The sequence below is a fragment of the Halichoerus grypus genome, chromosome 6 (assembly GCF_964656455.1).
Source record: "Halichoerus grypus chromosome 6, mHalGry1.hap1.1, whole genome shotgun sequence".
Lineage (NCBI taxonomy): Eukaryota > Metazoa > Chordata > Mammalia > Carnivora > Phocidae > Halichoerus > Halichoerus grypus.
The window spans coordinates 104,581,321-104,607,736 of record NC_135717.1 but is presented as its reverse complement, the minus strand read 5'-3'; the positions used below and the strand labels follow the sequence as shown (position 1 = coordinate 104,607,736).

Below are 26,416 nucleotides of genomic sequence, written 5' to 3'. Positions count from 1 at the left end.
ACCATTCCCAAGAACCAAGAGCCCAGGAACTGAGGGGCTTGCAGGGCAGGGGGAGAGACTAGCCTTGACCTTGTGAAATGGGAAAGGACCGAACCTCAAACTGGACACCAATGTTCCACACTGAAGGAGCTACACCTGAATAAGAAGGTGGCCTAGGAAAAATCTGCCATCAGAGCAAACTAATGAGAAAGTCTGCACCTATATCAAGCTTAAGTGGAAAAATTAATGATGATAATGATGCTGATCTCCCCTGAGCAAGCCTGAACTCAAATTTACACTATCTTCAAGTCAGGGAAATGCTTGGCTAATAAAAGTGGTATTAGGTTGAAAGTACAAACAAATATTTTCTACAGGAAAGCATCTTCAATACAGGCCCTTCAGGATTCCTATAAAACTAAGGAATTAAGGAAATAAGCTGCCTTGAATTATAGCAGAAAAAAAAATTGAATAGATCTATTTCCCACCCTCAAGGGGTTCCAATATTCAGAGTATGGGCAGAGGGGGATGCACAACATAAGAAAATTTTCATCTTACTTTGTGTGTGTACAAAATATCCCTTTAAATTTATGGGTTTTTTCCATACTGGAATTATGTGCTTAATGTTATGTGTATAGGACCATCACCTTTGACTCTAGGCATACTTGAATTTGAATCTTAGTAAACCAAGTACCAGTTTTAGGATTCCAAGCAAGTTAGTAAAACTCTCTGTGCTCTTCAATTTTTTCAGCTGTAAAATGGGCATACTACTACCTACCTATTAGGATTGTTGTAAAATAAATTCATACACATATACATGTGTCTCTCACATAGCATAGTATTTAGTACAGAAAATGCACTCCGTACATAGTTATTATGAACATTATAGGGGGAGGGTATTCATTCATTCAACAAGTATTTATAGAGTGTCCTAGTGCCAGACTCTTGAGATGGAAGGATAAAGATTCCTTATGATACTATCTGGAATGTTTGTTTTGTGCCATTTACTTATATTATCTTTTAAAGTACTGTTTTCTTCATTTTCCAGATGATGAAACTGAGAAATTAAGAGACTTGGTCCAATTCACACAGCTAGTAATAGAAGAGGAATTAGAACTTGGATGCTATATGACCGCAAAGCCTATATCTTAATCACCTCAACTCTCTGCTTCACCTAGACAAGGAGATTCACAGCCAGGTATATACAGCAGACATAGCTGGTAGACTTTCCATTTTTTTTTGGCCCAAAATCAGAAAACTCTAAAATTAGTGGGTTTCACAATCATAGATATAACACAATACCATTAAACTGAATTTTCTGTTAAGCTCTTGACCTCTCAGTTTTTGTTCCTTCTTTAAGAGGGAAAGTAACACTTCAATTATGAGTAACGTCCACTCTGTTTGTAATGGGTCTAAATGCTGTGGTTTTATATATAAATACTTTTCTAGGTGCTGCAGGGAAACTGGCACTTGCATATTGAAACCTGGTTTACTTTTTGATTTGGAGAGGATTTTACTTATAAAATGATGGTTGGATGAGACTGAATAGGGAGGCAGATTTGATTCAAAGAAGGAAGCACTTTCTAAAATGTTTTTACACTACCCAATTGAATAGGGTATGGTCACTCAATAGGTTAAGACTACCTGTCAGAACACTGGATCATTCTCCAATAGATACTATAGATTATATCATGGTAAAGAGGAACCATCTTACCTAGGAAGATAAAGTCATTTTTACTTTTCAACCCTGAAAATAACAGCAGCAAGAACTTTGAGTTTTTGTAAACAATATTAAGACAATGTAACAGACCTAGAAAAGTTATTGCTACATTCTACATATCATTTTATTTTTTTATTTTAAAGATTTTATTTTTAAGTAATCTCTACACCCAACATGGGGCTTGAACTTATAACCAGGAGATCAAGAGTCGCATGCTCTACTGCCTAAGGCAGCTAGGGGACCCTACATATCATTTTAAAAAGAAAAAAAACGGGGGTGCTTGGGTGACTTAGTCAGTTGAGTGTCTGAGTCTTGGTTTCAGCTCAGGTCATGATCTCAGGGTCATCATATCCAGTCCAAGGCAGTGTCCATGCTCAGTGGGGAGTCTGCTTGAGATTACCTCTCTCCCTCTGACCCTCCCGCACTCGCTCTCACTTGCTCTCTCTAAAATAAATATTTTTTAAAAAATTTCAAAAAGAAAAAGAAAAAAAGTGTTGTGGGGGTGCCTGGGGTTTCAGTTCAGGTCCTGATCTCAGGGTCGTGAGATCAAGCCCATGCTCCAGTGGAGTCTGCTTAAGACTCTCTCTTCCTCTCCCCCTCCCCCGTGCCCCCCACACGCATGTGCTCACGCATTCTCTCACTCTCTCTCTCTGTCTCATAATAAATCTTTAAAAAAAAAAAGTGTTCTGGATTTTCTCTGAAGAAAAAAAGTACTGTTTCTTCTATAAGCACAGCTGCTTTGTAGCAAAGATTTATAGACTGCCACAACTCCAGTCATTCCTACTGTTAAGGAATTCACTTCATCTTTTGCTCACCTACTCAGTTTGGAAACTAAGAATGTGATTTTAAATAAAATGATGATGTAAAGAACTTGAATCCTATTGCCGTCAAAACTGAAAACAGCCAATGATTAAGAAATCTGGTAGCTCAGGGCACCTGGCTGACTCAGTCGGAGGAACATGAGACTCTTGATCTTGGAGTCATGAGTTCAAGCCCCATGTTGAATGTAGAGATTACTTAAATTAAAAAAAAAAAATTGGTAGCTCAATTAAAAAATTCGTAAATAACTTCAAAACAAAGCAAAACATTTTCACTAAAAAAGGAAAACACTCTTCCATTCATTTTAGAGTGAATCACACCTAAATCTAGAAGAGATGATTTCACCGGTGTCCTCATTTTACAGAAGAGGAAATTGAGAGGTAAAGAACTGTAATTCAGTTGTTTACATTATTTTCTCACATCGCTATTTCTGCCCTTATTAATGTGTCTATAAATTTGTAAATCATCCATCATGTTTTTCTACTCTATGACTACTAGCTACAACTTCAGGACAAGGATTAGACAAAGAAATTTTAAAACTCCAATACTTACCACTTATCATTTAAATAACGTAACAGCTTTGCTTAATCAAAACAAAATGGAAGTGAATAAAAGTATTTGCATTTCTGCTGCGTAAATGAGGGTTTTGCCTCACAACTGGTCTACATAACAAGACATTTCTGGCTATAGTATGATAGGGGCACAAAAAAGGGAGATGATTAAAGGAAAGTTTTACAAATCAAGAAAAAATCCCTAGTGTTCCACATAGTTTCAAGCTCCTCTCCGAAGAACGAAATGCCGTTAAAGAGCGATGGAGAGTATGTGGGCTTGAAGAGATCTTTAGGATTTCTTCCAATACTAAGATTCGATGAAAATTCAGAACTCAAAATACCGCATTACTGATAGCTGAATTTATCTATGCGAAAAGAGCAATAATAGTCCCATTTCTTGAAATTAGGAACATGTTTCCTTATGAGAGACGCAGCTTTTCACACAGAGTGGGAGTCGAGCGTATTTTTCAAAAAAGCGAAAACCGGAGCACTCGGGATAGCTGGTCCTAGGTTACTCAACAGCTACGCTACCGGACTAGGATGAACATCAGCCTCCCCCATTTGTTGCACTAGTCCTTCACGAGGTCTGCCGAAGCAGGAATTTTACCAAGAAACTTAAACTTCAGTGTCTAATGGGCCTTATTAATTCTTAGCCAAACTTTTAAAATAATACCTTTACTTCCGGAATTCTCTGATAAGTGACCTCCAGGGCAAGCTCAGCCCTTCGCGGGTTCCTGCCCAAGGTCCTTTGGGGGAAGGGACACAATCGGTAAGGGGTGGATGGCCCGGCTCAGCCCTCTGGGAAACTCTCCCCAGCTGCAGGGAGACTGGGCGCGTCTTTCACCCGCGGCAACGCCCCCGCCCACCCCTGCCCCGCGAGGCACTCACCTGGGCCGTCGGCAGGTGCCTGGCTCCTGAAGGTGGCCGTCTCGGCCCGTCCCACGTGTGACGAGGGTCTCCAGGGCCGAGGGGTCCCCAGCGGCAGGTAGAAGGGACCGTACTTCCGCCGTATAGCCACCCGCCTGAAGTTGTGGCCGCCCTCGCAGCTCATCGCGCTGGGTCCGCTCGCAGCTCCGGGCTCTCTCCCACCTCGTCCGTCAGCAAGTGTGCGCTCGACCGGCTCCTTCGGGGTGACGGGACCCCGGGGGCGTCGCCTGCGTGCCACGCTCGGTGCGACTCGAGAGGGGCGACTGCGGGCTGCTCGGCGCCCCCTCGGCGGGTGCCCCGCCGTCCCTTCCTTCCCGGGACGCTCAGAGCCGCGCTTGAGAGAGTTTGGCTCGGACTCCTGCCGAAGCCACCACGCCTCAGTCTCTGCGGCGCCCGCACTCACCTGACGCCGCTACTGCAGCGGCCGGCCGGGCTGCGTCCACTCCCCTCCAGGGAGCCGAGAGCCCGCAAGCCCCGAGGGCGGAGCGTAGAGAGCGCCGAGGACACGCTGTTGGCGCCGCCGCCGCCGCCTCCTGTGGGGGAAGCAGCCAAGGCCTCGCAGTGCCCATGGGAGCGCCCCGGGCGCGGCTCCGGAGCCGGTTTTCTCCGGACGGCTCCGCCCCTGCCCCGCCCGGCGCGCCGCGGGCTCGCCCATTGGCCGAGAGGAATCGCGCGGGCGCACACCTGCGGCGCACACCTGGGTGCTCAAAAGGTCAGCCGCGCTCCCCTGCGGGCGGTGCCCTGGATGCGAGAAGAAAGGAAAGATAATTAACTCCGCCCAGGGACCTGCCATTCTAGCATACCCCCATGCTAAGGGTCATACCTGCGTCTCACGCCGCAGTGCTGAGCCCTTGATAATAATCGTATTTATGTCGTATTTATGTCGGTGAATTAAGTATTTCAGATCAGGAAACCAAAGCGCGGAACCTGCAGTGAGTCACTGCATACCTAGAATCCCTACTCGATTTTCTGCATCAATGTCTTGTCCTTATCTCACTGAATCAAATTATCTTACCAGAAGCATCAGACTAGAGAAGAAGAGGGATGTGTGGAAGTAAAAGAGAAAGGTGGAGCTAACAATCCACAGGTTTCCAGAAGAGCATCAGACCCCCCATCACCATGAACACTTTTAGGACTTTATTAGTAAAACACTTTAGAATCCATTTAATTTGTTGTTTTGTTTAACATTAGCTAAATAGCAAATTGAAGAAAACACGGTAAATTGGTTTGTTCATGTGCATTTAAAAATTCGCTACTCTTAATAATGAAGAGGTTGTGTTCCAAAATCACAGAAATGGGAGGGGAAAGGACAGCATTCCAAGTACCCCAACTCAGGCAGAAAAAGTTCTCCAGCCATCACTTCCACCCTTAGAAGCCACTCCACATTTATTCAAATGGTCCTTCACCCAGGTAGTATCTCCTCCAGCAACCTGAGGTTAGCCCCTAATCCAGTCCTCCCGAAGAAACCTTTGAGAAGGGCAATTCAACTGTCTCAGTCTCCTGGGCTGCTACTTCAATAGACATACCACTGAGGAGAAGAAAATACCCCCTAGTTTTTAATGCATCCTTTCAGACCTTGATGAAAGGAGGTTTTGCTCCCTTTGGATTTATTGTGCGTATCACTACATTGCCCCTAATTATTGTTTCTCTTTTGGTGTAATTGCAGTGTTATCTACCGTGCCATATAGTACTGGAAATAATTTAAACAAGTAGTTTCAAATATAAATTAATGTTGACAGAGGTTTTACTCCATATTAACATGAGCTAACCATAATTGAAAAGGAAATTTGTAACAATGTATTTGGTTCCATAAAAAGGTAGTATTGCAATCAATACTATTGTACTAACCACCTATGGAGTAACCTTAGAGTAACTTATTTCTTAAGTGGGAAGATGCTGCCAATCTTTTTCTTTTTTTAAGATTTATTTATTTATTTATTTTGAGGGGTACAGAGGAAGAGGGAGAAAAGCAGACTTCCCACTGAGCAGGGAGCCTGATGTGGGGCTGCATCCCAGGATCCTGAGATCATGACCTGAGCCGAAATCAGGAGTTGGACACTTAACCAACAGAGCCACCTATGCGCCCCTGCAATCCTTTTTAGAGAACTGGTTACTGATGAAATCACCCCCCCCCCCCACACACACACACAGCACGCACGCACACACAGAAAAATACTTTCTCTGTAGAAAGCTCATTCTTCCTGTAGAGAACTGCAGTAAACATACCTGTTTGGGGCAAAAAGGTATCTTACCACAAGTATTTGCAGCAGGAGTTCTATGCTTCCTCATTTGGATATTTTGAGTTATGTATACATATTTCTATTTCTTTCTTGGTTCAAAGTTGTTCATATTTGCCTAATAATATAATATCACTTCACATCAGTGGATGCCTGTATTTGCAGATGGAATGTTTTATAACATATATATCATCTGGGGGTGCCTGGGTGGCTCGGTCAGTTAGGCATCTGCCTTCAGCTCAGGTCATGATCCCAGGCTCCTGGGATCGAGTCCCACATGGGGCTCCTTGCTCAGGAGGGAGCCTGCTTCTCCCTCTCTCTCTGCTGCTCCCCCTGCTTGTGCTCTCTCTGTCTGTCAAATAAATAAATAAAATATTTTAAAAAATATATGTATATCATCTGACATTACCTCTATCAATGTTACTCCTCCTTACTATTTTCTGATAGACACCATTTCTAACAGACTTTGCATTTGATGGCTGTGTTTTGCAACAGTAAATGAGTGAGTCAAGCAACTCCATTTGATCTCAAGTTAGGTTAGAGTAGAACAAAATATTGAATACTGTCTTGGACATATAGTCTTCATATACTGCTTTATTCATCTATATAACTAGTAGGAAGTTTGCCACTAATTAACACATATTGAATGAGAATTGCGCTGGACACAGAGATGTGCACATTTCTTTTTTTTTTCTTTTTTTAAGATTTTATTTATTTGAGAGAGAGAAAAAGAGAGAGAGAGCACGAGCTGGGGACAGGGAGAGGGAGAAGCAGGCTCCTCACTGAGCAGGGAGCCTGACGCAGCGCTCAGTTCCAGAACTCTGGGACCATGACCTGAGCCGAAGGCAGACATTTAACCGATTGAGCCACCCAGGTGCCCCGAGATGTGCATGTTTCACAGGTGTTTATGCATGACAGCTCTCTATGACAAAGACAGTGCTGAATGCTAACCAAATTCCGTATCATTTTCCTTGGGCGCACACTTCCCTTGCAGTTAGGTGGAGCCATGTAACGACAGCCTTCAGAATTTTGTGGACAGAAGTGGTATGTGTCGCCTCAGGCCTGGTTTCTGCAGCCTCACCACGAGACGCGCTAGTCCTCTCCTCTGACTGCCAGGTGGAATGCAGAAGGACCTTTGGAGGAACCTGGAGCCCCACACTATGGTGGAGCCTCTGTATGGAGAGGAGTTGGCAGCCCAGAATCACCTCTTTCCTAGGAATTAACATATAATATCAGACTAGAAAAATGCATAGGAAGATTATTCCTAGACTATTCCTTCCTATAGGAAGACTATAGACTAATTCATGTTCCTTAAATTTTATCTTTATATTTCCCAATGTAGCAAAAATCGTATGTATATTGATATATGTCTTTTAGTTCTAGTGTAAATGTTTTAAACAAACATTCAATTTAATTTTAACAACCTAACCAGTCTCCAATTGATCTAGTCCCTAATAAGCAAGATAAAGCCAAAAAAGAATATTCAGGAGAAAAATTATGAATCAGTAAGCTGCTTCAACTACTGATAGGACATCATTTCCAAAACTAGAATCTAAGAGAAATCAACACTTTGTAGTAAAGTCATTCTTATTTTTATCTCACTAGAGAAAGATAAAACTTCTCTCTTTTTAATAACAAATTGTGTTATTTCCTTAGTAAATGAATTATAAATTTATCAGTTATTCACTTTGAGGCTATCACTGGGTAGGAATTTATATAAATGTCATTAAAGTAATAAAGGTCACTAAAAGCCATGAACCATGCTGACTTTTTGTAGTAGCATTTACAGAAGATAATTTTATAAAAACCTAATTGAAGAAGATGATGCATTTATTTTAACAGGAACTTAGTAAACAGTATGATATATTGAGCTGATACAAGTTGAGATTTCAATAGTTTCATATATATGAAACCATATATATGAAATCACATGTTAGAAATTATACAATCATAGATATATAATTTCATATGTATTATTTAACGTTAATTAATTTCCATGTTAATTTAATTCCTACATCTATATTTTGACCAGGTATTGCGTATATTAGTGACCTGTACAAGGAAAAATATATACACACCTCTTAGAAGATTTGTACAAATTTGAGGTGTCACCTGAAACTGTCATGGTACAAGTTAGGCCTTCTACTTAAATTGACCACTATTGCTCTTTGAAAGGAAGTGGCTAGTAAATATCTTTTTAAAACCACTTGGTAACTGGACAGAAAGCAGTTACTTTTTTTTTTTAAGATTTTATTTATTTCTTTGACAGAGACATAGCGTGAGAGGGAACACAAGAAGAGGGAATGGGAGAGGGAGAAGCAGGCTTCCCACCGAGCAGGGAGCCCGACGCGGGGCTCGATCCCAGGACCCTGGGATCATGACCTGAGCCGAAGGCAGATGCTTAACGACTGAGCCACCCAGGAGCCCCTGAGAAAGCAGTTACTTTCTAAAGTACATAGTTCCTGGCTTCATGGGGACTATAGTTCCATGAGACATACCAGATTTCTAGAGGAAGTCAAAATTAACGGAGAGGCACCTGGGTGGCTCAGTCGGTAAGCTTCTGACTCGATTTTGGCACAGGTCATGATCTTGGGATCGTGAGATCGCGCCCCACGTGGGCTCCTCGAGGAGCATAGAGGCAGCTTGAGATTCTCTCCCTCTCCCTATGCCCCTCCCGCCGCTCGTACAGGCACGTTCTCTCTCTCTCTCAAATAAATAAAATCTTAGAAAAAAAAACAACAAAATTAAGGGAGAATGGAAAGGTGAAGACATGGCCTAGTGGAGGAGATAAAGAGCTATCCATGACAAAATGTTTTAATGATCATTCAGTGAATCTTGCTACTGTCAAATTTCTTTTATCTATTCTGAGGAATTTGACAATTTCTCCGACTTCCAATTGTATTGCTTTGTATGTGATAGAAAATTATTTAGCTTATCTGAAGAAATAATACAGCTTTATCTACTTATAGGTAACTTCTTAAGTCCCATAAAACACCTTTTTTTTGCAAGGAAATATGGAAATACAGTCATTCCTCCAGCAAATATTTGCTCGTATCACATTTGCACCCAATACTAAACTTACTAATATCACATTTGCAACCATTGTTCGGTCTTTGTACCTTTGTGTATACACTCTAAGATTTTTGTCTTGATTCCACCTTATAGTGAAATCTCTTTGGAGACTTTTTTTTTTTTTTAAGTAGGCTCTACGTGGGGCTTGAACTCACAACCCTGAGATCAAGACCTGAGCTGAGATCAAGAGTCAGATGCTTAACCAACTGAGCCACTCAGATGCCCCTCGTTGGAGGCATTTTAAATGCTTTTAAAACCACCACATGCAGACCTACAATGCACAAACTCAGTGATCATGAGATATCTAAAATAGCCAAATTGTTAGAAACAGAAAGTAGAACGGTGGTTGCTGGGGCCGTTGTTCAAAGGGTATAGAGTTTTAGTTTTGCAAAAGGAAAAAGCTCTAGAGCCTGTACATATAGTTAACACTACCGTACTATACACTTAAAATGGCTGAGATGGTAAATTTCATGTTATGTATTTTTACCACAATTTTTTTAAAAAACCTCAATGACCAAGTTTACATACGCACAATTATATATTTTATCAGGAGCTATCTAACCTTCAACAATTATATGATATCATTGATTATAAGATGCTACACAATTTCAGAGATGTTAAAAAGTAAAAAAAGAAAAAAATATGTCCTAAGATGGATGAAATATGATATACATATATTTGTGAATATATACATTTTTGTACTTTTATAAATTAGAATAACGTTCTGATAGAATTTTTAAAAAGATTTATTTATTTATTTTAGAGAGACAGAGAGAGAGACCGTGAGAGAGAGCGAGTGGGGGGGCGGGGCAGAGGGAGAGAGACTCTCCAGCAATTTCCCCGCTGAGCACAGAGTCCTATGTGGAGCTCGATCCCATGACCCATGAGATCATGACCTGAACCGAAACCAAGAGTAGGAGGCTTAACCAACTGAGCCACCAGGAACCCCTCTGATAGTTTTTTTTTTAAAGGATTTTATTTTTAAGTAATCTTTACACCCAGCACGGGGCTTGAACTCACAACCCTGAGAGTCACATACTCTACCGACTGAGCCAGCCAGCCTCCCCATGATGGACTTTTTCTAAAGCTTCCTACACGTGCGTGATTTAAATAAATTTCCTTTTTCGAATATTTTATGCATGTATGTATGTATATATTTTATATACTTACTTATTGATGGAAGAGGTATATTCTTTGAGCTGAAATATTCCAGGATTGATCAAGAGTGAATTAGTGGTGGAGTATATAAAGAAGTTAGAAAATGTATTAAGGAGCTACAAAATATATAACAAAATACAAAAAAAATGTATTATGGAGTAACCAAAGCCGCGTATCTCATTCAGTAAAGTGTGTTTTTCCTGTTAATTTGGTTTTATACAACTTAAATATATCGACTCATAAATTATTAAAAATTAAAAGAATGTGACAAGCACTCTTGGCTGTCTACTCAACCGCCATCCCTACTTTTCCTTAACAAAGCCCAGTGTCATTCAAATGTTGGCAACAATATGGGCAGACAAGTTGTGTTCCTTCATAGGGAAAGCCAGGTGGGGTCAGGTGATCATGGTAATCCTATTTTCTTTGCCAGTTGATGATTTAAGGGGAGAGCATACATGCATATATGACTGGTTCTGCCCTGTGGGTCTTAAGGGGAAATCTGCTGTGGACTTCTGGGAAGAATTTTCCTCCTCAATAAAAGAATAACCTATTGAAAAGAACCCATTCCCTACCCACCTCCTCCACGCTCCTTCTGCTTGTAGATGTGGCTTTGTAAGGATACAGATGTAAGTCCTGAGCTGCTGTAGTCATCTTGTGACCAGGAGGGGAGATGTTGCTGGATCTACTGAGAGTGGCCGAACAGAATGTTGGAAAGAGCCCAGGGCCGTTGTGGAGTTCAAGGAGCTATGCAACCAACCCTGAAACTTCCTACATCTTGAATCCTTGATTAAGTGATCAGATAAATTGTCCTTAGAGTTAAGCCACCATTAGTCACACTTTCTTGTTACCTGTAGCCAAAAGCATACTAATACAAGTAAGTAGTTTATCCGAATTTTAAGAAAAGTACTTAAAGTTGTAAAATTATAAAGCCTCATATTTAATCTTTTAGTATTGCTGCTTAGAAAGGTTTTATTTTAGAATTTATACATATCCCTCTGTTGGTTTTGAATGAGATAATCTAGGTAACAGGCCAGCAAACTATGACCTGTGGGCCAAATGCAGCCCACCCACTGATTATTTTGTATGGCCCATGAACTAACAATGGCTTTTAATTTTTTAAACCGTGGGGGGGAAATCAAAATAATAGTATTTTATGACATATAAAATTTATGTAAAATACCAATTTCTATGTCCATAAATAAATTTTTGTTGAAGCCCGTGAGCAGCTCACGATTGCTTTCACGCTACAAAGGCAGAGCTGAGCGGCTGTGACACGGACAAGATGGTAAGCCAGTCCGAAAACCTTTCCTCTCTGATCCTTTACAAAGCTTTTTGACTCCTGATACAATGGAAATAAGAAACCTACATAAAAGTTTCATTTGATTTTGAAAAATGATAAAACTATTGTCAAAACCTGTCCTTAGGGGCGCCTGGGTGGCTCAGTTGTTAAGCGTCTGCCTTCAGCTCAGGTCATGGTCCCAGGGTCCTGGGATCGAGCCCCGCATCAAGCTCCCTTTTCAGCAGGAAGCCTGCTTCTCCCTCCCCCATTCCCCCTGCTTGTGTTCCCTCTCTCGCTGTGTCTCTCTCTGTCAAAAAAATAAAATTTTTTTAAAAATTAAAAAAAAAACAAAACCTGTCACTTAAGCTCTGCTAGATGATGCCTTTTTACATACCATAACAGTGTCAACGGAAGCTGACATACTGAGGCTGTAAGATGGTGTGCTAATCTATAATTGCACATCTACACCTTTTCTCAGTGACACCATTGCTTTATTACAAGGCTCAAGTCTATAGGCATTTGCAGTTGCCCACAGAACTCTGCGTCGTTAGAAAACAAAATAGCCGTATTCAAATGCCTTGAAATTTCTCATGGGAAAGAGACAAACTATAAACCTGAAGTCAGTGATATTATTTACACAATACATCCAATAGAGTTTTTTTTCCAAGTAGACGCAAATAGATAAACAATAAACATTTCAATGAGAATATTGGCAATCAGAAATACTTTTTAAAGCAGGGAATAAACATTTTCATGTAAATAGATTTCAATTTGTCATGAGAAAAGACCCCTCCTTTTTGAGTCTCCAAAGGGCAAATCAAAACCTTTGTTTACGGAATGTAACCCTTTCCAACATTTATTACAGTTATGTATACTTTTGTCTGATTTTCCTTTCTAGATTGTAAGCTTCTTGATGGTGAACTATGTTTAATTCATATTTGTATCCTCTGTAGCATCTTCCACAGTGACTTCTATATAGTAAAATGCTCAGTGAAATTTACTGAAGAAAACTGCATTAAAGAAAAAATGTGCATTACCATTAACAGTAATTCCTCTTGAAGGAATGGATCCCAAGTAAAGAGTTAGAAATTTACATGACAATTTCTGTATAAGGATTTTAATGGCATTATTATTTATAATAGTAAAAGTCTAGAAGCAATTTAAATGTCCCCAATAGAGTATTTTATATAGTTTATTGATTCTATAGAATAATATACCAGCCTTAAAAATGACATAGTTGAAAACTTTTAATACACTAGAAAAAAATCACCATAAAATGGTAAGAGAAAAAAGCAGGATTCAAAACTGTGTATTCAGTATGATTCAAGGAAGGGCACCAAAGTATTATCAGCAGTTTTTATTGACAGATGATTATGGGTGATTTTATTGCCCTCTTTCTACTTTCCCACATCTTGCAAATTTACTAAAATAAATATGTATTGCTTTTATTACTAGGAAAAGACAAACACACGTTTGCGAAATAAATGAATGGGGTTGGCAGAACCTCTTCTGTGACCAGTCTGAAGGAAAATAACCTGATTTATTCCAGCTGAAATGAATGGAGTTTTTTAACCTTTTTTTAAAGATTTTATTTATTCATTTGACAGAGAGAGAGAGCACAAGCAGGGGCAGCTACAGGCAGAGGGGGGAGGCAGGATCCCCGCTGAGCAGGGAGCCCGGAGAGGGGCTTGATCCCAGGACCCTGGGATCACAACCTAAGCTGAAGGCAGACGCTTAACTGACTGAGCCACCCAGGTGCCCCCCAAACGAATGCTTTTATCCTGAACTGATCAGGTCTCTCGCAAACTTCCTGGTTGTGAGGAAGAGATGTAAGTAACTTCCATCCAAGGACAAAGAGAAGTTCTACCTACCGGGATCAATATGAGCAAGGCTCGGCTGTGAATGGGATCTTGAACTTAGAGCTAACACTGCATCCACAGCCTCACCAGCGTGATCCTCACTTCTCCAGCCAATTATCACCCTGTGTCTTTGCTGATCTAGAGTATATTTAAGAACATGATCGGTTCTTGCGTAATATGTTCAATACCGTAGGCATAATGTTTCCATCTGAAAATAGACTCGTGCTCTCTGTGCTTTTCAGACTTTATCAGATGTATTCTGGTGAATGTTTTAACTATATTATACTGCATTCATATCCTAAATGAGAGGACTGCTCTAGAAGTATCGATATTGTTCAGTATAGGGTTGCAAGCACCAGGAAATTGCCATTACTTTGGCACATGTTCCAGCTTTTCATATGATAATATAATTTTGCTCAAGGAAGTTTTGAGAATCCACTGATACATGTAGTATGTGGTCAATAAATGTTCACTTAATGACTGTGCAAGAATTTTTTGTAGTAACTAAACAGTTTATAAGGGAAAACGGCAATTTTAATGGTCACGTGCAATATTATAGAGAGAACATAAGACAAGAACAGGTTGATGCCTACACATTGAACTCATTTAGTTTTTATTTCAACAATAGAAGAAACATGAAGTTACTCCATTTCTCTGGTCTGATCTCATTTAAGTTCTAATGAAGTATATTGAGCAAGAAAATATCCTTTAAATATAAGGTAAATATCTTTAAAAATATATAGAAACCATATAGTACTGTGCACAACATATTCCAATGTGGACTTTGGAATATTCAACATCCAATAAGAATGTGTTTCTAAAGAGTACTTTTGAAAAATCTTGTTTTTCCTATCAACCCCTAGATGTGGAAATTAAATGACACTACCGATAACAGTAGGCTGTCACCATCCAGTCCAAAGACAGCCATTTACCAATAAAATGCACTCTTGAAGAACAGCCTTTGGTTTGGTGTGCATAATTAAAACCGCATTATCGGGGCGCCGGGGTGGCTCAGTCATTGGGCGTCTGCCTTCGGCTCGGGTCATGGTCCCAGGGTCCTGGGATCGAGCCCCGCATTGGGCTCCCTGCTCGGAGGGAGGCCTGCTTCTCCCTCTCCCACTCTTCCTGCTTGTGTTCCCTCTCTCGCTGTCTCTCTCTCTGTCAAATAAATAAATAAAATCTTTAAAAAAAAAAAATAAAACCACATTATCATAATTTTACTTGAATTCAAGTCAGCTTTGTTTTTGCATCTGCTGGAAAGAAGTGACATTAAAGAACTCTTCACAGGAGATAGTTAGACTTTTAATAGGTAATGTTTTCATCAGTTAGATTTTATTTTCATCTTTGTTTGATATTTATTAAGTAGGCATACTTACCTAGGTTTGTAATTTGAAGAGACTTTCCATATTACCTAAGTATATTTAGTAACATGGACTTTATTTTCTAATAAAGTAAACCAGAATTAGGGCAACTATTTATGAGAATAAAGAGAAGGCTGACTTCAAAATATATATTACTTTCTGCTAATTCTAACGAAATAGTCAGGTTTGAAGTCTCAATCTACACAAATACAAGAAAAATGGTAATTCTCAGCAGCAAGCTAATGCAAAGTTTAGTAGTGTGACAATATCTTTTTTCTTTTAAAGATTTTATTTCTAAGTAATCTCTACCCCCAGCATGGGGCTGGAACCCACAACCTGGGATTAAGAGTTTCATGCTCCACCAACTGAGTCAGCCAGGCACCCCATGACAATCTTTCTTTTCTTACCTTTTTATTAGGAAGAAAGTTTGTGCAAATGTATTTGGGGGTGCTGCAAATGTACTGGGGGGGGTTGCCAATGTATTTTTAAAAGATGCCCTTATTTTTATAGAAAATTTGGGTGAAAGGGTCATTCAAGGAGAGAGTTGGAATTAACAACTAGAAGAAAGAACAGTTTAGTCTCCGGCTATACGTTGAAAAACATGAGTTATCTTAAGGATTATTTATAGGGTCAATTACAAGTTCATTAGAATTGACAGTTACCAATAAGTCTGTTGAATAAAATTATCTGATTCAAATTTTTATTGGAGAAGCATAAATGGGCATGTCCCAAAGCTTCAAAAAGGCACGAGACCTATTTGTAAAATAAATATTGCGATTTTAAGCCAACATTGTCATGAAATGAGATTTTGTAATGCTCACTCCAAATTATTAGAATATCTTAAAAGACTAGTTTTTGAACATGCTATTGCTTAATGTTCATTGGGGTTGATATTTTTAGATGGATAATAACATCTAAAAATCTAAATAACATGTAATTTAATAATTTTAAAAACTGAAACAATCACAATGTGAACAGGATTATATTTGTTTTCATCTTATTTTTTAATACGGCCCCACCTGCCTACCCCATTTAATAGTGTGATCTATTTCACCTTCTCCCCACCCCAACCCAGCATAATCTCTTTTCTTGGTTCCGCTTTTCTTCTTTTTCCATAAGTTTCACTATATAACATACTTTGATATTTACATTTTTATTCTGTTTACTGTTTTTTGTGTATCTCCCTCATCAATGCAACATATCCGATACAAACTCCAAAAAGACATGAACCTTCTTTGCTTTGTTTTCTGATATATTAAGCCCTTGGAGCAAAATCTGGCTCAAAACAGGTTCTCAGGAACCTCTGAGATCATGACCTGAGCTGCAGGCAGACATTTAACCGACTGAGCCACCCAGGTGCCCCACTAATTTTTGTTTCTGACTCAGTCGTAAAAATTTTGAGAGTCCATATTTATTTTTTCTTTTTTGAATAGATACTATATTTCCATGGTTGAAATAGGAAAACAATATAAAAAGGCATTCACCTCCTAGTGAGGAATTGGCTCCCCTGGTTCCCTTCCACCATACACTTTGCTCTTTTTATCTGTAAAAGAGATAACCATTTCTATAGGTCTCCACTGTTACTTTACCAAAAACAAGAAAAAAATTAATATATATTCTGATTTTCTCCCTTTCTTTCCTATAGGGTAGCTTAGTAAAACGTGAGCCCTGATATTTTCAGTACCAATGGCTTTCAATGAGGTAAATAATTTCTTTCCTCTTTGATTTATTTAGAAGTTGATATAAATCACTTATTAATCTTGGGCTATTAGCTCTTCTAAATGACGTAAATCTTCCTGTGATATTTGACTGACATTTATCATTCAGAACTTCAAAGGAAGTGAAGTCATGAAGCTATCAGTAGGGATCTTAGTTTTACTTAAATATACAGTAATTAAAATGTCTACTGCTGTTATGAAATTTACTTTAATGATTTTTATAATCTCTATACAATTTGATAGGTATGTCAGAATTTAAAAATTTTAAGTTAAAATGTATGGCTGCATTAGGTCATGGAATTATTGCAAGATTCAACTTGATAACTCTTTGAAGTAATAGCATTAAAATGTTTTGTCCCAGATAATAAGCACATTATTTTTTTTCTTGCAAGCACAGAAACTGGAAAATCCATTCTGTTAATAATGAAGTCCAGGTTCTGGATAGGTACCTTCACTGTCCTGGGATGGAGCCCCGCCCTGCAATGGGCTCCCTGCTCGGCAGGGAGTCTGCTTCTCCCTCTGCTTCTGCCCCTCCCCCCACTCATGCTTGCTCTCTCTTTCGCTCTCAAATAAATAAATAAAATTCTAAAATAATAATAATTATTTAAAAAGTAATAATTAAAAAATAAAAATTAGCATGAATTCTAGAGAAATAATTGTTTTAAAGCAGGCTATGTCAGCAGAAGTATTTTGAAAAACATGGAATTTGTTCAAATGTAAGCCCTGGTATTTACAAGCTCTGTGCATTGGAAAGGTATTTAGCCTCTCTACGCCTCAACTGTCTCATTTTATAAATGAGGATAAAAATGCCCACCTGGCGATGTTATTGCAAAGATTAAAGGAAATGACATATGTGACTTCTTTCAAATGGTGTTTAGTCTTTGATAGCTGATATTATTTCCAATAACATAAAGCTTAGACTATTGGAGTCTTATCTGGATGAAATTCTTCATTCACTTATACGTGCATTAATTCAGTTGTCACTTTTCTTTACTCTTTAACAGGATGTCACTATAGTTATGATGTATATATCTTTATATTGTTTTCTACATTTACATTACATTATGAATTATGTTTACTTTTCATACTGGCAATACTTTTCCCAGTGAGATTTATCTTCCTTGACAGTTAATGTTGTGGCTGAATCATCCTTTTTTCTTAAAGTATTTCAATGATAGTTGATTCATAAAATGTTTAAGAAGGAACTCTGTCAGATGATTTCATTGTACACATGAAGACTCCTTCAAACACAGAGATCTCGATTGAACAGGAGAGAATGAGAATAACCATTCACTTAATTTAAAGACCATTTCCCTCAACTGGTTGGTATTTAGTGCCTGCTGATGTTACAACAGGTAACGCTAGGTTCTATAAACTCAGTTCCAGATGTGTTACAACTAAGGCGTGATGGCAAGGGGCCAAGGAACCCATCTCTCAGGAACCTATTGCTCAAGTTCAAAATTTGAGTTCCCACAATGTACTAGTCAATGTGTGTACAACCCCAAATAAAGAAAATCCCTCCTACAAGTTCCCATCAATTCTGGACTCTTCCTTACCTCCAGTGTGGATGCAGGGCTACCCAAATCACCTGCAAAATGCAGGGATAAGAAGAAACTTTCTTGGTTCTCTTGGAGGCTGATCCAGTTTTTAGCTTTTGAATGTAACTCTCAGCTTCATTGTGTAAGAGAAGATCATGGATCAAACAGACTTATAGATCCAACCTCCAGGAAAAGCAATGACTTTCAGAAGAGAAAAAAGGAGAGGTTTGGGGGAAAGCTTACACTATTATTTCTAGTGTTGTATTCATACAACAGGTAAGCAGGCACCTTTAGCTAGAATTGTTGCGGTGCCCATTAATTTGTTTCGTTATGGTGAGGGTTGCATTAGAGGTTTCAGCTCATCAAAACCTCACATAAGTCCATATTTGCTCCAACACATATTTGAAGAAGGAGCTAGTAAATTAGCCTTCCTCAAAGTTTTGGGACTCTGCTGTTCCTTCATATGAAAGAGAACAAAGAAGGATTGTATCCCAAATAAAGCATACAAACTTCATTCTTCTTTCATTAAAATAATGTTTCTTTCTTTTTTCCTTAGAACAGGAATTTTCTTCATGTTGGTACATTCCTAATCTAATTCAGCTAAGTGTATCCTCCTGCCAAAATATCCTTTTAGAAAAGGATACCTTACAAGTGGGAAAAGATTACAAGTGGGAGAGATGACAAATGGAGAAAATGGGCAAATTTGATTAACATTATTTACTAGGAATGTGTAGAAATGTCAAAATGTCATTTAGTTTTTAGTTCAAATAAGGGCTCTGCATAAATATATAAATCATATAGAAATTCATATACTTTTTCTTTTGTGATAAATACAAGTCAAAATGACATACAGAAAGATTGCTCAAACTGATAACAAGGTAGCATAGATGAAATGAACAAAAGATAACCAGTTTATTTACTGGAAAGAGTTATGCATTACACCATATTCAGTTGGTAACATAAACCAAGATATAAGAATTGATATATCAGCTTTTCTTAGCATTGGAGTGCCTTTTCCAACCACTGAGTGCATGATCAGATTACGCAAATACAAGCACATATCATAAATGGATTCTCCCATGAGACATTCACTTAGGATTGTCTACAATAAAAAAATTAAAAAGGACAAGCAATAATAAATTCATAAGAATTTTTCTGAGTTTAAAATAAATGCATATGTCTTTGAGAACAAGTTTCCTTTGAAATTTGGATTTTAAAAAATGATTAGCAACAAAAGAGTTTCTTAGGTCAGTCTTTTAGTCATGTTTTCATATGGTATTATCATTAGGTGGAAACACTTCACATCATTTAATCCCAAAAGGCATAATAACAAAATTGCAATTAAATGTAGGAATAGCAGAATCATTACAACAACAATTATATAGTGTACAAATCAGGGTTGGCCACACATTACACAAATGTTAATACTGGAAAGAAATACAATTCAGAATCATATATGGTCCATCATATACGTGTAATCATGCAAATAAAAACACTGAGTAGATTACAAAAATATCATAAAAGATTTTCAAAGAATTGTTTAATTGACTCTAACAGTCAAACCATGGAGCTTAAAAATTTTGTGGCAATAATGGTAAAATCATTTCTTTCCTCTAAGATTTGGTGCATAATCATATCTATAAACCTAAACGACAAAATGATTCATTCTGGATATTCAGTATTACTGAATAATGGTTTGTCAACAAAAAGATGGCATTTCTCTTTACATAGTTCTCTGATCTTTGCTTTTAAATGACTTTTTAGAAAAAAAAACGTACAGTCACACTAAAAGCATCCAATTTACTTCTCAGTGTTTTTATTAGAGAACCATAACGATCAGAGAATATTTCTGAAAGAAAGAAAAGTTTTAAAAAAATGTGTTCTCGGCCAATGTTCTACAGCACTTAAACTCCAATCACAGAAATAATCTGGCTTGGTAGTTTATCCAGGCGTCAGTTTAAATAGGACAAATTTTAAATAACTCCGGAGGAAAGGGATAAAAATACATTGAGGATTAGAGCCATGCATTTCAATATGGAAAGGAGACCAGATATAGGTAATAATCTCCTTACATTCCTAATGGAGAGAAGATCACAAGAGAAATAAGACTCCTATAGTGTTCGTATTATGAATATGGGAAAGCTTACATGATGTGAAATTTCTCATGCAAACATTTTACACACATACTTTTATGTACTCACACCCTTACAGTAAAGGCAGTTAATTACTCCTCTTCTTAAGTAGAACATTATTTCTGGAAAATCCTCAATTGGGGAACATATCTTAATACTAAATATCTTTTTCAGTTATACTTTGAGTAAGAAGGATGAAAGAGATGCCTCGACAAAATCTTTCAGATGTCAACATAATTGGATCAGGCTACAAATGCAACACATTAGGGACTATAGCGGTTAACTTGGCATTTAAATAAAGATGAACTTACTTACAGAGGCAACTCATCTGGGAGCATAATTACAGACAGTGGAAAAGGTCACTCGGGAGTAGATTGGTCTTATATGTCCAGAGAAATGGATTTCAAGGTAAAAATTACTTGTCGATATCAGCACTGATCATGCCATCTATCACAACTCCAGTTCAACAACTTTTTGAAGAATTATTTCTCCTTTATTTGAACATATTCTTCTAAATTTTTTGCAATCTTAAATACAAGGATTATTTTAAATCATTCTGGTTTATAAACAAAAAACCCAGAGGACGTTTTTTTTTTTTTTTAATTGTGAACTTTATCCTAAGAGTTCCTTTTGAATCTAGTCCTACTTTCTATCTACAATATCAATGTGTTTGGCCTCCTTGGGCTGAATCAGCACAGTTCCTTACTGGAAATCAATTAGTGTCCCTTGATGTGTCTTTCTGAAAGACAGATTATGTCTTTTGGCTGATTGATTATAACAATTACACATTAAATTTGCCATTCTTATCCTAGTAGAAAATATATTTCATTTCTTCTTTTTCATATTTTGTAATTTCTGCTTGAGAATTGTAGAGGATTTTATTTAATACTGTCCACATTCACAGTTGGTTTATTTGACCAACGTTTCATGGTTGGTTGAAACAGAAGGACTATCTGTACAGGAATATTTTCCAAGGCATTAGAAAGAGGAAATATTGAGATTGAAGATCCTTTTAAGAAAAGATAAAAATTTGAGAGGCATTTGCCCCCCTAAGGGATTGCATACCTTCTATTTCCAAAGTATTCCTGAGGATATTTATTTTTTTAGACTCTGATAATTGAGGCTTTTTATAGTAAAATTACTAAAGATATTATGAAATATAGCTGGAAGAAAAAATAATACCAATGATTTTCTTTTTTTATGAGATATTTTGGAAAAATTAAGATTGCCATCCTATTTTCAAGGGATAAAATATTTTACGACTAATCAGCATAACTTCAATGTATTTTTAAGTTCAAAAGAAGCATAAGATTATGGAATCCCAGAATTATAATACATTATCATAAGATACCTTGCCACCTAACTCAATCCTTACTAGATAACCAATAATATTTAATTTTTGAAAAACCAGTATTCCTTATGATTATCAATTTCAGTGATTCATTTTCCACTGTTAAAAATCTCTTTCATCGAGGTAATATAAATCCTTCACATTAAAGACTTAGTTTTTCTTATTCCAGTCTTAATAATGATATCTAGAGCTGGTACCTCTTGTTAAATTTCCTTTCCTTGCAGATTACTATTGTACCTCCTCTTCCTTAGGCTAAATAAAAGTATCATCTTTCTAAATGGGTCTTTTCTTAATTATTTAATAGCTTTATGTTTTCTCAAAGTTCTCCAAATTCCTCTTATTGAAGCAGAATTGGATGTATGAAAGGGATCTGATGAATGAGAAGTTGATTGGAAAGAATAATCCAAGGGTCCTGTATACCCCTGTGCACTCAGGCCAAAGGCAACTTATTGCTCCCTTAAATTTAATTTTTTAGCTTAGAGGAATCCTCACTTAGGAAAGCATTTCTGCCTAATGACTTCTTTTTAGGATGGTAATTGTGCTTACTTTTAAAAAACTACCTAATTACTTTGCTAACCACTCTTACCGGTTACCTTTAATCTTTGCCCACTGTGTTCTCAATAATTAGCCAAATTTTTATTGTATTTCAGTAGTTGGTTTTTATTCCCCAAGTCTGTCTTCAGTTAGTCTCACTGGGATTCATTCTTTTTGATTTTCACTGATTCTTCAATAAATTTCAATTTCCTTTTGAATCCTGATTTTTTTTTTTACAGGTACTAATTTTAACCAATGCCACACATATTTATTCTTTTAAATGCCTCTAAATAAATACAGATATGGCTCAGTTTAAACTAGACTAAATGATGCCACAGTGTAAATACATGGAATTCTCTCCCACTGTTTAGGGACTATTATCTAATTTTGTGCTGAAAATTAGACATTTATTTCCAAGTTTCTATATCTTCTTGGCAACATTTTGCTAAAATTAACATGTTTATAGAATTCATATTTCAAAACAAGCATTTCCCACTCTATCAAGATAAAGAACTGAGATAAAACCAGCATATAATAGACTCGAGGGTAAACTTTGCATGGGAAGAAATAAATGTTTCGTCTATAGCGTGGTTTTTTCACCAGTTCATAAATACAGAGTCAGGGAGCATGAAAGCAATACCACACTGTCAGTCAGCACACAGACAGTGTTGTGTGACAGTACTGTGAGTAATTCCTGCTCAGTTCCCTGTACCACCAACAAAATCGATGAGGCAACACAGGAAGATGTTCTGAGGTACTTCTTAAAAAGGCATATTTTCCCTCAGGCACAAACAGTTTTTATTAAAAGTCAACTTAGCAGCTATGCCACTTCTCAGGTCCAAAAACATGATGCTTGAAAAACAAATAAAAAGAAAAGAAAAAAAAAAAAGCAGGAATGGGGAGTGGGGTAGTTTCTTTTAATTGAACTCCAACAAAACCCACACTGTCTCACTAATACTGGATTACAGACAGATACAACACCAATAAAATGAAGCAAATGTTTAGGAACAGCAAGGCAATGCAGGTGGGAAAGAGCAGAACATTAGGTTGCCATGATCTGGACTTTGTGAAGATTTGTTTTGTTTCTTGTTTTTGTATTTTAACCTGAATCTCTATTTTGGTGAAGATTTCCAGTTACTCCAAGTTGCATAATAAATGACACTGTTGAAAATAGCACTCATATAAGGAACTCAAAACCTCTTGGTTGCTTTGGTAATAGTGTGACCACTACTTAATAGATGTACGACTGACAAAACTCCTGCACTGTGCTTTATGATTTACCGACTGGCTGCCATCTTTGATGGACCATCCATTAATGTACCACCCACTCCCACTCAGTAAGCTGAGATCTCCACAACTAGATCTCCACTGCTAGGGCCCTGCATTGTTAACTATCTTTTGTATTAACAGTGAGGATTGTTTTTGTTTTGAAGAGAAGTTACAGATATAGTTACATGAAAAGGTTAAACCGTTATGGTTTTAAATAAGTTAAGGCTACCTGACTAGACAAGGAATCAGGGCTAGGAGCAATTGTGTGGGCAGCACTTGATAGTTAAGGAGCCCAGGAGTGTTAGACCTTTCAGCTAAATTAGCTGTTTTCCTTGTTTGTCAGATTATGTGCAAAAGAAATTTGCTACGAAAATCCACTGCCTTAAATCAAGTCATAAAAGTTACCCAGCAGAAGCTGTAAATGAACTAAGAACATGTACTATCTCAATATAATATAATGATTGTAGGCACCTGAGTGTTTGTCAAAAGTAGACAATGAGCTAAGGTTTATTATTGTTTTTTTGGCAAGGAAGATTCATTATGAAAAAAAAAAACCTAACAATAACGAAACATACAATCCTAATCAAACATTGAACACTTTCTGGGTAAACTAATTAACCAAAGGCTAACTTACATCTATCTATGTATATATTTTCCCATTTGATACCTTTTTGCAGGAAAGACTCATAGTAGGACCCTGAATTTGGGAAAGTAAAAAAAAAATTCTGATCGTTACATAAACACAGCTTTTTGTTTCCCTTCACGTTATTTAGCTTTCTTAACATTATCACACACACATACACACACACAAAGGGGCAGCACCAGTGCATCTACTTGTCTGCAATTTTTAAAAAATTAAAGATGCTGTCAAAAGTTGAATAAGTCAATGAATCATAACATAGTCTTTCTTAGATTTACTTACTGATGTCAAGTGAAGAATTCTAGTTAAAAAAAAAAAAGAAAAAACAACCAGCAGTTAATGAGCTACTGATGAGAAAATAAGTGCATAAACAATATCAGTGTAGCAGCAAAATAGTTATTGTTAACATTCTGATGCACCTCATTTATTATTTTGTGCAAGAAATATGACCACAGTCTGGCCAATTCCAGATTTCGAACTAAATTAAAACTCATACTTAATTGAGCAAATTATGCGTATTTAACAATAAAGGAATTAAGTTCACCCTTCACAGAAATGATTTTTATAGACATAAATCATGTGGCAAATAAAATACAAAATAAATATCAATGACAAAAAATATTGGAATCAACTTCTATAGCTGAATTTGAAGTACAAGGAAAGATGATTTTACAATATATGTATTTTACATTGTCTTAGGTCTTCCTTATGCTATCGAGGTAAAGCCAGCCATCTGAGATACATAGTTCCTGTTTCCTTTTATTTTTTGTTTTCATTGAACTCAACCATAGCCATTTGATTGCAGAATTTTATCTGTGAGACTTAGAGAAACCATAAAATGTTTCATCACACTGGAGTCTGTGCTTTGTGTTATTTTTCTTTACTTTCTCTCATCTTCCAAAATGATGAACATGAATCCAATCCTACATCTCACAACCGAGAAGAAAACACCCGCTGGATCTTGGGCAGTATTCTGTGTGTGGCTACAAAGCATTCACCTTAGATATCCGTCCACGGGAGATGAAGACTAGGGGTAAGGAGGCTTGGAGAGACAGTGGAGAGGGGCGCAGTGCGGGCTGGAATGTGGCTGCTCATCAGGGAGAGCTAGGTCAGGACTGAAAATGAGAAACAAGCGTGTCAGAAAGAAATGCATTTACAGGGGGCCAGGCACACTCGTAAGGGTTAGAGAGACACAATCTTTTCATAGAAATTTTAAAAACATAAACACAAATTTTGCACAGAAAATAGTTTAAATCTAAAGCATGCCAAGACGACCGCAGCTTTTCAAAAACAATGCAAAAAGAAAGAAAGTAAGTAAGAAAGAAGAAAGAAAGAAAGAAAGACGTTAGGGAAATGACAAGTAAACCCTTCCCCCAGTGTCGCTCTGTTCAATTTCTGCACACAGGTCTCTGGGTTAGTGGCAAGATTTCTTCAAATCGGTTCTTTTAAAACCAGTATGCATACCAATGACCTGGGGGATCTTGGTAAAATGCAGCTTCTGATTTGATAGGTCTGGGGTGGGACCTGAGAATCTTCATTTCCAACAAGCTCCCGGAGAGTAGACAATGCTGAATCGAAGCTTTAGAGGACCCTACAGTTCAGTTCTCTAGTAGATTCAGATTCCATAGGATAAGTAATTTGCCCATGGAAGCCTAATTTGCTCTAAGGGTTCCCACTACTTGCTTAAGTTTGGCAGTATAAATAAGACAGGATAGTTTTAAAACTTCCTATTTGTTGAGCATATCATGCAGACTTCCAAATAACCACTTCTAAGAGCCTCCAGTTTAAATGAACACATAAATACCCAGGCTCATTAATGTCTTGATGAATAATCTTGAAGGACAAGGGAGTAAAATCATTGAACTTCCTAAGTTAAAACTACAAAACACTTTTGGGTTCGGACCTTTTCAAAGATGACTAATGGGGAACACACACTACGGGGATTTTTTTATTTAATCAAAAAAGACTGCATTTTTCTAAAACTCTGCTTTTCCCCCTCATATATTATGAAATTCAGTACCATAGAATTCATTTCTGCCAGGAATAATATTTGAGAAAACTATTCATGGCTCAAATCATACCCATTTAATTAAGCCATGGCTCAAATACATAAATATTTAATAAATAATTTTTATTTATCTATTTAATTATTATTTTTAAAGCTAATATTATCATTGAAGTCATTAAAAATTAGCATTCAAAATCCTTTTTATCTTTGGTACTGAAATTATCCTTCAAGTGTATCTCTTGAATTTTGACACAAAATTATAATTAT

At 37.5% G+C, this 26,416-nt stretch overlaps 2 protein-coding genes across 6 annotated transcripts in view; both read right to left on the bottom strand.

Annotated features, from left to right (window-relative positions):
* The window catches only part of FGD4 (FYVE, RhoGEF and PH domain containing 4), a 211,653-nt gene extending 207,121 nt beyond the window's left edge, over positions 1-4,532 (bottom strand). Inside the window, exon 1 of one of the 2 annotated variants that reach the window (XM_078075867.1) lies at positions 3,955-4,532. In XM_078075867.1, coding sequence (XP_077931993.1) covers positions 3,955-4,117 — 163 coding nt within the window. In that variant the 5' untranslated portion in view covers positions 4,118-4,532. The remainder of the gene's footprint in view (positions 1-3,954) is intronic. The other variant, XM_078075868.1, reaches the window with a different exon arrangement.
* Positions 4,533-19,103: 14,571 nt separating this feature from the next.
* BICD1 (BICD cargo adaptor 1) overlaps positions 19,104-26,416 on the bottom strand; it is a 212,138-nt gene continuing 204,825 nt past the window's right edge. For 3 of the 4 annotated variants that reach the window (XM_078075862.1, XM_078075863.1, XM_078075866.1), the window contains one exon: positions 19,104-25,256. In XM_078075862.1, coding sequence (XP_077931988.1) covers positions 25,169-25,256 — 88 coding nt within the window. In that variant the 3' untranslated portion in view covers positions 19,104-25,168. The remainder of the gene's footprint in view (positions 25,257-26,416) is intronic. The other variant, XM_078075864.1, reaches the window with a different exon arrangement.